The sequence below is a fragment of the Crocodylus porosus genome, unplaced genomic scaffold (assembly GCF_001723895.1).
Source record: "Crocodylus porosus isolate Cpor-Errol unplaced genomic scaffold, CroPor_comp1, whole genome shotgun sequence".
Lineage (NCBI taxonomy): Eukaryota > Metazoa > Chordata > Crocodylia > Crocodylidae > Crocodylus > Crocodylus porosus.
Genome location: NW_017728945.1, coordinates 1,170,365 through 1,181,102, shown reverse-complemented (window position 1 = coordinate 1,181,102; position 10,738 = coordinate 1,170,365). Strand labels below are relative to the sequence as shown.

Below are 10,738 nucleotides of genomic sequence, written 5' to 3'. Positions count from 1 at the left end.
GACACTGTGTGTTAAGGCACAGCCATGCGAAAGCAGCAGGGGTAGTTGCCCCTGCTGTGGCCACAAAGCCTGCCAGCTGTCGAGGAGCTAGGTGCAGGGGGGCTCTGGGACCCTGCACCCCTAGCTGCTGACAGACAAAACTCATGACATGGGTGCTTGTGCAACTGACTGTCTCTGTCTTAGGGCAACTGATTGTCTGTATTATTTCCTCTCCTCAGTCTGTGGTTTTGTAGGTGTTAACTGTTGCTCCCTAACTCGTTATGTAGTAGCTAGGTACTCTCTATTGAGCTAGTCCCTGAGTAAATCATGATTAATTGGTAACTGGTAACACAGTAGCTTAGCAGCCAGCCCTGCAGTAGCTGTCCCCACCCCCCGGCCGCTGCCCCAAGACAGACAGTTGCACAAGCACCCATGTCACCTGGAGCCGCTTTGGCCGGATCAAAGCGGGAACCCGGTCCAGAGCTCCGGATTGGATCCCTGGCATCCGAAGTGGCTGGATCCGAACCCGGATCGAATAGCTGCTTACTCACACAGGTCTATTGCTCAGGGTCTAAGCTAAGCCCCAAAATGCTGCCAAGCAGATTCTCTGACACACGAGCATTTCTGAAGCATGCTAAAAAGGTTATTCATGATCTAGCTGAGCAGGCACCAGTGCTAGAGGGAAGGGACTTGTGTGATAGTTGCCAACAGGTTGCACTGGATGACACCACTTGGACTCACTCACATTAGCAACCATACTGTAGCAAATAGATCCAACTGCTACTCAGCTTGGAGACAGAAATACCTTGGAACTGAATGTTCCTTCCAGTTTCTACATCAAATAAGGCATCTTTACTTAAAAGGTCTCCCCTTCTCTTACATGTCTTGGGGGGGGGGGGGGAAGGAAAAAAAAAAGGTCTCTTCTTACAAAAGCATTCCTTTTCAATGGGATCTCACTTCAAACAGGAGGTCTGCATTGAATATGTTTCTGTCAACCATCTGAATGAATATCCTTGATCCTGAGTTTGGTAATAAATTATGTCAGCAACATATAAAAACAGATCTTAAAAATCAAGCAGCCAATTCTGTGTCAGTCACTCCAGCAGCCTCAAGAATTTCTGGACTAATGTGCATATTCCATTTAGGTGCAAAGATCATTTTCTGGTACATTGATGAGTTGGCTTCAGTGCTAGAGGTAATGAAATCTGCCTTATCTTCCTTCTTCTATGTTGCCAAGGTATGTCTTCAAGAATTCCCCAGCCTGAGCTTAGAATAACCAACCTCAACACCTTGTTCGGGTGAACTGACCAAAACATTTTTGATTTCAACTTTAAACGTCAACTTTTGTCTCACTAGTAGATTTAAAAACGTGTTCCTGCAACTAGTGTCATACCCCAAGAGAGATCCAGACCCAAAGTTTTGCTCTCACTGGACAAGCACAGGCCTGCTTTCTGTTAACCATTTAGACAAGCAGTATCTGCAACTTAATTTGAACATCATGACTCGTGATGGGCAAGTTCTTCTGCAGGAACAATGCGCTGGTATGTACCCGGGGCCAGAAGAGAAGGCATTTAATACTGGAAATTAGACAGGTTTATCACAGAGAACCTGCACATATGGAATAAAAGTTTGAAAGTGGAAATTCTTCAGCGGCTACCTGCAGTTGGCTGAGTACCGTCTTCTACAGTAAATCACCAAACCACTGTTCTTCATAGTTCCATGGGAGCTTGCCATCACACAGGCACTATTTCCAAAACTTGACTTCATCTGAGAGGAGAGGAGGCCCTCACTGTTTAGATTACAAAAATGCATCTGCCAGAATCTGCACTGTAACAGATTTTTCAGATGCAGATTTCAATAGTGACAAAAAAAGCTCTGCAAACTCTCCAGTTGGGATAATGTTAACCAAACATGTGCAGAGTGATGTCCAGAATGCAGCTCTCTTACAAACATGATACTCCAACAGTGTCTATTAGGCAGCAGTCGTAATTTGGCATAGACCACTGGGTTTAGGCTCAATAGTTAGATGAGAGAAGACCAACACAGAGTCAGAAAAAAAAATGGCGTAAAAGAGGCTGCCAAAACAGAAATGCCCATTTGCTCCCAATATTAACACATTTGGAGTGCTACAGGTTAGCAGCCAGATGTTGCCAACTTCCATTTTTGTGAGAGAGACAGGGCAGAGTATTGGAGCTGCAGCTGAGCAACAAGAGGGGGAAGGAGAGAGGAAGGCAAGGCCCCAGCTGACACTGCTTGTCAAAATATTCCAGTGAGTACATGCAGTATAAGTTGGACATGGTCAAAGACTGAGATCCGAGACAACAGCTTAAAGACTGTCGCAGGTGTGCAGTTAAAACATTTAGAGTGAGATGTGCAATTATTAAAACACTAGTGTTTTTAGCAAAATAGGAAATGATATAGAACACACAATATTCATGCATGTGCTTAGTCTGGAACACTTTCCTCAGCAAAAAGTGTTAATCAGCTGCAATGGCAAGCATACATGCTAAAAAGTGGCAACTTTCTTTGGAGACATGCACAACAGAGATCCTTAAACAAGGAAAAACTAAATCTTAGAAAATGGGTTATAAGATGGTAACAGAAATTCCCCTGAAAAGGTCTGAATTATAAAGCATCTTTGTTGGCATTTAAAACAAGGTTTTTTAGCCAACTTTTTTGAAGACACACATTTAAAATACTGCATTCTAAAAATGGCAACGAAGTTCTGAGATTTTGCAAATAAACATTAAGGGTTTTTTTTGTTTTGTCTTTTTTTTTTGTTTGTGTTTTTTTTTTTTTTAAATGAAGCCTACCTTTTTCATCTTTTGACACTGCCTTTGTATCTCTGTCCTCCTCAACTGAGCTAAAGACAAAAATCAGTGTTATTCAATCAGGAAAGAAAAAAAGGTTAAAAACCCTAAATAATAATAGGTGCTATAATTGAATACCTACCAGAAACCATGTTGTGAAACACAAAACACACTTTGCAAACTTGTTTTAAGAAATCTGACAAGAAATAAGGGAAGTCAGATTTTTAAATGGACTATTATGTCTAGATGCAAGATTAAAAACAGGAATAATTTAAGATAACAACCTTTGAAGGTTGAGGAAAAGAATCAGACCCGTTACAAACTGCATAAGAGGAAACAAAAGAGATTCTTTAGGAATAAGCTACAATTTCATCAGTCTCGCTGGCCAATTGAAGGAAACAGCTTATTTGCATCACTTAATGACCAATGAAAAAAGATAGCATCTGGTCTAGAACTGAGAAAAAACAAACCTCTTTTTCTGATCACCGCCCTCATTGGTAGAGGACTCTTTAGTAGCGGATGAGTCTTCAGCATTAGCTTTGTCTTCGGGTTTCTTGGCATCTTCTTTACTATCTTTGGTTTCGGCACCCGCGCCTTTATCCGCTGTTTCCCCACTAGAGGCTTCCGGGCCTTGGGAGGCTTTGCTACTCTGATCGCTTACGGGGTCTACTCCTAAACATTCAGAGTCCTCCGGTTTCTCTTCCTCTATTGTCTGTTCACTTGTCTCCCCTTTCGCTACAACTAAACGCTTTGCCTCCTTCCTTGCCACCGCTGGGGCCGATTTGCTGTCCAAAGCTAAGGCCTCTTCCTCCGACTCAGCGGCAGCAAGAGCGTCCTCTTCCTCCGCTAGCTTTCTGCCTGGCACCACGTTACTTCCTTCCTGTGCAAATGGCTGCTCCACTTCGGAACTGTCTTCGTTAAGTGGCTCAGATTTACAAGTTTCCCCCAAAATGTCGAGTATTTTCTCATTTTCTACGGATTTAACAGGAATAGAATGGCACAAGATTTAATCACCAGGGAAATACAGCAATCACAAATGTGGAACTGGCATGGCTGCCACACTAACACCAAGAGACCTTCTAAGCTACACAGAGATTGGAAAACCCTAGTGGACACAACAGTAAGAGCCCTAGGCTATCTGCTCTCTAACAAACTCTTACGTTAAAGCCCGAAAGCTACACGGAAGAAAAACGCCCCCACAGATTTAATAAAAACCTTCTGGCTGTTCCTTGAAATTCTTCATGAAATTGTTCAGGTTTGGTTCTTCTCTATTTAGCTTCCAAGTCCAAGACGTGTAACTGAATGAATGAATCAATGCACTGAAAGTTCAATTTTCTAATTTCACTGAAATTCTTTTAGCAGAGTCCAACATGAAAACTGGGGCATCTTCTGTTGGTGCACAAGTATTTTTGCAGTCCAGAAAGTGAATAGTATTTGTATGAAATTTCCAGGAAGAAACTCTGTCTTCTTTCTTCTGTATCCAGTTACTAATTTAATTTTTTTTTTACATTTTAGTCCCCTGTAATAACTTTCTAATGCCTTCTCTGCTCTACACAGTTATAGAATTATGGCACTGTGGGATATCACAAGATCTGTTTTACTTGTGGCAATCTCAGTTTAAAAACTACAAACAACTTTTCTGTATCTATTTAGCATCGTAAAGAAGTTTTTAAAATAACTATTACATGTCAGTGAAATATTTCTTGAACGACAGACATTACTTCATAGAACTGGGGATATGATTGGGTTTCCAATCTCTATGACCCTTGCATGATCTGGGCTGTCCACCATAAGAAATGTAATGCAAACTAATGTATTTTATAAAATATCTAGCGGCCTCAATAGGATTAGTTGAAAAGGCAGGATTATATTTTTCTTTAACAGTACCTGGCTCCAAGCATGGTTCCTCCATTTTCTGTAAGGAAAAAAAAGTGCTTTTAAAAGTTTTTAAATTACATTTGAAAAACAATGCATGAATTTTAAAAGATGTCTCAATTAATATAATCTCAAAGCTTCTTTAAGATTGATTTATCCAGAACCATTTTTAAACGAAAGCAAAAAAAGGCTCTCCTAGTTCAGCCAAGTCTGCCTGAAGATGACTCAAAATGCTACAAGGTACTGATATGTCTCCCATATCAATTATATGAATATCTACAGAAAAACCGGACTGCGCATTTATACTAATCAGTATAATTCACAACACCAAAGGAGGAAATGATGGAACATATATGAATAACAACTGATTTTTAAAGAAACAGCCAGGCTATTTAAGTTCTAGTGGTGCTCATCACGCAAACCAGCAGTTTTCTGACACAATGCCATTTAAAAATCAAGCAGCAAAGGATAAATTGGGAAGCCAAAAATAGCAAAGAAATATTCAGTTGTGAAAGACTAAGTTCAAATGGCAAAAAAGGTACCAGGTGAGCTGAGAACCCACTGTTTACTGTAAAACTAAGAGAGCTAGTTTGGGGATTAGTCTGTATTGAGTCAAAAGGCAGAGCAGATGTGCACCTTTAGAGTAAAATAGATAAGTCTGTGCATTGTACAAGTAATATAATTTAGGTCTTACAATGCTTAATAGAAATCATAACTGAATTCTAATCAATATAAAAAGCTAGCTTCAGTTCTCTTATTGAGACATTAGCGTAATGACTATTTTTAATATAGCACTGCAAATAATTTACAATAGAGCTGAATTTTAAATTTACCTTCGTTTCACTCAAGTCAGATGAAACAGCATCTAAACCAGTTCCAATATCCTCAACCTTTTCCTGAAAAATTAAATGAAAATTATGTCATTCCTTACAAATACTGAATATAGCTTTACCGGACAAACCTAAATCAGATACAGAAGTATTGTTTCTCATTTCCCAAGGCAGATAAAAAAAGATTTATCAGTATTCAAAGAAGCTCTTGATCCAACCTCAAAATACTATGTAGGAATACTGAGATATGGCTGAGTATTTTAATGGTTAATTAAGGAACCATTTACCACCAATAAAACATAAGTTTATAATACTCTTTAATTTCAGATTAGTCTTGTCCACTGGAAATATTTCCTGATCTTTTAAGGAGATTTACAAACAACATTTAGTAACTTCGTCACTTTAGAACCTTAGAAGTAAGGTAATAAAAAGTGAAGCCAGAAGTCTAAAATATATAAACTACCAAATGTGGTCACTTAGAGGTAAAGCAGGTCTCAGAAGTAACACACTAGGCCCTTATATCAGAAAAGTCATCCACCACTGGGACTCCTAGCTGTGTTAATTTGAATAAAATGAAAAGTTTTGCCTTCCACGTTAAGAGATCAGTGATGCAATGTCATTAATCCTCAGATAGTAACAGTAAAAGAAAAACAACAGAAATGGCAACCCCATAATAAGGAATGGGTAATACTTTGGAAACCTGAAGCAAACAAGACATTTAAAGACTCTTTCAACTCACTGGCGATATACTGATAAAGAACATCCAAGTTTCTCATACTGATCTCTGAGCAAAGATTTAAGTTGAAAGACTGGCAAAACAGGACAGGCAAAATCTGAATAAAGCTTGAGTTATGCTGCATGCAAACAGACCTAAATATGTTTAGCTAGGATGTTATTGACACAGATAGGGCACGTGTAATGGTAAAGAAATAGACTTCCAACTTACGTCCTTATGTGGAAAGCAAAGCAGTAATAAATTTAGATTCTAACGTTTAAATGACCCATTTCAAGTGGCATCTTCCTTAATTTCTTAAGACTGTAGAAATACTTCCAGTTACCCACCTCATTTTCTAGCTGATCAGTGAGCTGATCTGGAAGTTCTTTCATTTCTGCATCAGTATTGTCTTTACTATCGGAGAGTGAGTCAAGAATATTATCAGCACTATAATCCTCTCCACAATCCACAGCACTGCCATTATCTATTTCAGCTTCATCTAACACACTAATATCCATCATGTCAATATCCTGCAAGTTATCCAAGCTCGCTTCAATATCCTCCTGAAAGAAGAAAGAGAATAGATCTATATTCACTGTGACTTGAAGCAGCACCCTCTTTTTAACCTCAAGCATGATTTCACTTACCTGTCCATCTCTTGAGTTTTCCTCAAGTCCATTGTCTTCAACACCTTCTTCTTCTGGCTTTCGGCCTGGAAAACAATATTCTTCAGGTGATAAACATCTCAGAATATATACACTTTTTGCTAAACTTCAAGTTCCAAATTCATCATTAAAAAATAAAAAAAATTAACCAAGATCGGATGCAGCAAGCAAATTTTGTCCCTAGGTGAGACAGTACTGCAACACTAGATGTGATTAAATGACATCTCTTATCACATCTAAGTGAACAGTTATGTTTTCTTATACCATTCTCTCCTCCCCAAGACCTCAGTAGTTAAAAGGAGTTAAAGATAAAAAATGTTTTAAAATAAAACCTTTAAAAATAATCATTACAGAAGACTAATGTCACTATTTAAGTCCTACTTGTTCTGGAAAAGATTGATTTATTAACAACTTACAATTTAGATCCAAATATTGCAGGCAGGTCCACAAAGACCAAATCATAAAGGCTATCAGTTTAAAGATCCAGAACATGTTTAGCCAAGTCTCACATCAGGGAAATATGCAAAGAAATTGCTACTGAGTAAGATTTTCACTTTGTGGTTTTCAGACTTAACCACCATTGATCGGGTGGAAAGGAAGTGGCTTCAAACGACACTCTCAAAAGCAACATTTTGAAATGTGGTTGGTTTTTAAACATGAGCTAAATGAAATTCCAGTAATATGTGTATCTGAATACCTAAGTCAATATTTGAGGCTTTTTCACACAATTACATTCTATTAGTAGTAGTAGGCTACCTTGTCTTTCAGAAGAGGAAGGATTTCTTTGCAAAATGTTGATTCAAATGAAAAAGCTTGCATTTCAGGACCACTCTGAAACAGTCACTAAGCAAATACGAGCAAACAATTATCCCCAGGGCTGTACAATTTATTACATGCAAAATTTCAATTCTGTGATGACACAGATTTCATCTTTCTAGAGAGCCACTGAAACTACACACAGTTATGAAAAGAAAACAAACAGCAGCACGGCAACTGAAGATTAAGATTACTGGCAAAGCTTGTAATGGTTTTACACTGCAGCTGTTTGCTCTGTTCCTGGCACAATCCTGTCGGAGTCATTAGTCCTAAAAATACACTTGAAATTTAAAGCCTTATCCATAATTTTATTGGCGTACCAATAAGAGTTGTGTTTAAACTTATTAATAATCGGTCTCCGCTGGTCAGGGAAACAGTGATAAGTCTCATACATTTAGCTGTTGCTGGCATAATTTTACCAGTAGCATTAACAATGGGACAGCCAAAGTTCAGAAAACTAGCCCCCAAGGAAATAAGACTACATTATAGACACAATGTATACCTTTCCAGAACTGTTCTGTACCTTTGTTAGTTCTCTTTGGAGTTCTCTTGTTCATCATTTCTGAAGCCACTGGAATTTCATCAGGCTCTCCTCCTTCCTCTTCAATGGCCTATGGGAGACAGAAAGAGAGAGTCACTGCAATGACACCACTTTGTTGAAGACATTGACTTGGTACTTTATCTTTTTGTGGGTTTACCCTGCTTTCATCTCCTATTATTTCTTCACATACAGAAAAGCTGAGCCCATAACACACAAACGGCGCATAAAAAGCAATCACGCATTTCATCTGTACAAAGCCCCAACACTGAGATAGGGAATCAGAGCACAACATTTACAGTATCTGAAAAAACAGAAGCAACCCGGGCAACAATGAAAGCATTATTTGGCATTGGTGAGACCACATCTGGAGTCCTGTGTCCAGCTTTAGGACCTGCACTACAGAAAGGATGTGGACAAATTGGAGAGTCCAGCAGGGAGCAACAAAACTGGTTTTGGGGGCTGGGCCACGTGGCTTAGGAGGAGCGGCTGAGGGATCTAGGCTTATTTACTCTGGAAAAGAGGAGACAGAGAGGATTTGATAGAAGCCTTTAACTCGCTGCAGGGTGGATCGAGAGAGGACGGAGCTGGACTGTTCCCAGTGGGGGTGAATGATAGAACAAGGAGCAATGGGCTCAAGTTGCAGCAAGGGAAGTTGAGGTTGGATATAAAGAAAGAACTCTCACTGGAAGGTAGTAAAGTACTGGAACAGGATAATCCGAGGTGTGGACTCTCCATCCTTGGATGTTTTTAAGACCTGGGTAGACAAACTCTTCACTACAAGGATACATCTTGGGGATAGTCCTGCTTTGAATGGGAGGCCAGACTAGATGACCTCCTGAGGTCCCTTCCAGCCCTCATTTGCTACAATCCTATGGAAGTGCTCCTCTGGGCACCAGAGAAGAACAAAGATGCTAGATGCCGCAGCATCCAGCCTACAAAAACGAGAGAAAAGCTGATGGGTGCCACAGCATCCAGCCTACAAAAACGAGAGAAAGGCAGTTTGAAGCTGTGGCATCCAGCCTACAAAAACAAGACCAAGACATTGGGTGCCATAGCATCAAACCTACAAAAACTAAACAAAGGCAGCTGGACGCCATCCACATGTCATCATCCGCTCGCCAAACCTACAAAAACTAACCATAGATGACTGGAGGACGAAAACGCACAAGACGAGACGAGATAAAGACAGCCGACAGCAACCGGAACCCCCCCCCCCCAAACGCTACACAGCTATGCTGATTTAGCCAGGAGCCAGGACCTCCAGGCACAAGGGTTTGTCCAGGGGCCACTCACCTCCCTGCAGAGGTCCTGATATGCCTACACGACCACCACCCGCGGTGGTGGCCAGACCTTTTGTTTGAGCCGGACGGGACCGAGCAGGGCTGTGGAAGCCCCCAAAACCATCAGCACCCCGGTGGGGGGGGGGGGGGCTGTAGATACCTCGAGGCGCAGCAGACCGGGGTGCCGAAGGCCGCGTACAGGCTGCCACGACCCGGGCCCAAGTGAAGGCCGCAGGGGAGGGGGGGGAAGGGCAGGTCGCGCATGCGCGCAGGAGCACCACCCCGGACAAAGGACCCGGATGTCCCCTCCTTTTCCCCTCCCCCCCACCTTGCGGAGCCGTTCCATGAGGACACTCTTGTTGCCGCCGGTGTCCAGGTTGCGGCGCTTGAGTTCGGCCCGCAGGTCGATCACGCGCAGCTCGCTCAGCCGCCGCGTCTCGGACTCCGAGCCCGGGGCTGCCGCAGGGGCTGCGTTCAGAGGCGTGGACTCCGCCGGCCCGGCCGCTGGCTGCGTCTCCGTCATGGCGGAGTAGGGAGAGGCAGGAGGTGCGCTGTAATCCCACCACAAAATGGTGGGCAGGCCGAGGCGACTCGCGTTCCCCCCCTCCCCTTCGCTAGCACGCATGCGCGAAGTGCTTTTGCGCAGGCGCACAGCCTCCACACAGGAGGCGGCGGCCCGGCCCCGCGCATGCGCGAAGCCTCCACATACGCTGTGGCCCAGTCCCGCGCATGCGCAAAGTGCGTAAGCGTGACCACACAGGAGATAGCTGCCCGGTGCCACGCATGCGCGAAGAGAGCGCTAACTCCGAACGTGTAAAGATCCGGTCCCGCGCATGCGCAGACCGCCACCCGACGGCGGCTCAGCCCCGCGCATGCGCGATGATTTTAGGCAGCGTCTGCGCATGTGCGGGGCGGCGGAGGGCGGCCGGGGCGTCCGCGCAGGCGCAACACTGCCTGCCGCCGCTGTCGTGCGCCTGCGCACTGAGCCCCGGAGTGCGTCTCAGCGGCGCCGCCATTTTGTGCTGTCCGACCGCTTCGCGCTGATCTCTTTTCCCCTCAGCACTGCGGCGGCCCAATGGCGGAGTGTCAGTCAGCGGCCGGGCCGGTTGAGCCCACGCTCCTGGGCGGAGGGGTAGCCCCCGGCTCAGAGCCTGAGACCCGGCGTCTGAGCGAGCTGCGCGTGATCGACCTGCGGGCCGAGCTCAAGCGCCGCAACCTGGACAGCGG

General features: G+C 43.3%; 1 protein-coding gene across 1 annotated transcript in view; it reads right to left on the bottom strand.

Annotated features, from left to right (window-relative positions):
- LOC109320530 (scaffold attachment factor B1-like) overlaps nt 1-10,099 on the bottom strand; it is a 24,022-nt gene extending 13,923 nt beyond the window's left edge. The window contains exons 1-8 of the mRNA XM_019550671.1: nt 9,840-10,099; nt 8,214-8,301; nt 6,857-6,921; nt 6,557-6,772; nt 5,498-5,560; nt 4,677-4,704; nt 3,260-3,761; nt 2,793-2,842 (exon numbers count right to left, since the gene is read on the bottom strand). Coding sequence (XP_019406216.1) covers nt 2,793-2,842; nt 3,260-3,761; nt 4,677-4,704; nt 5,498-5,560; nt 6,557-6,772; nt 6,857-6,921; nt 8,214-8,301; nt 9,840-10,034 — 1,207 coding nt within the window. The 5' untranslated portion in view covers nt 10,035-10,099. The remainder of the gene's footprint in view (nt 1-2,792; nt 2,843-3,259; nt 3,762-4,676; nt 4,705-5,497; nt 5,561-6,556; nt 6,773-6,856; nt 6,922-8,213; nt 8,302-9,839) is intronic.
- Nucleotides 10,100-10,738: the final 639 nt, after the last annotated feature.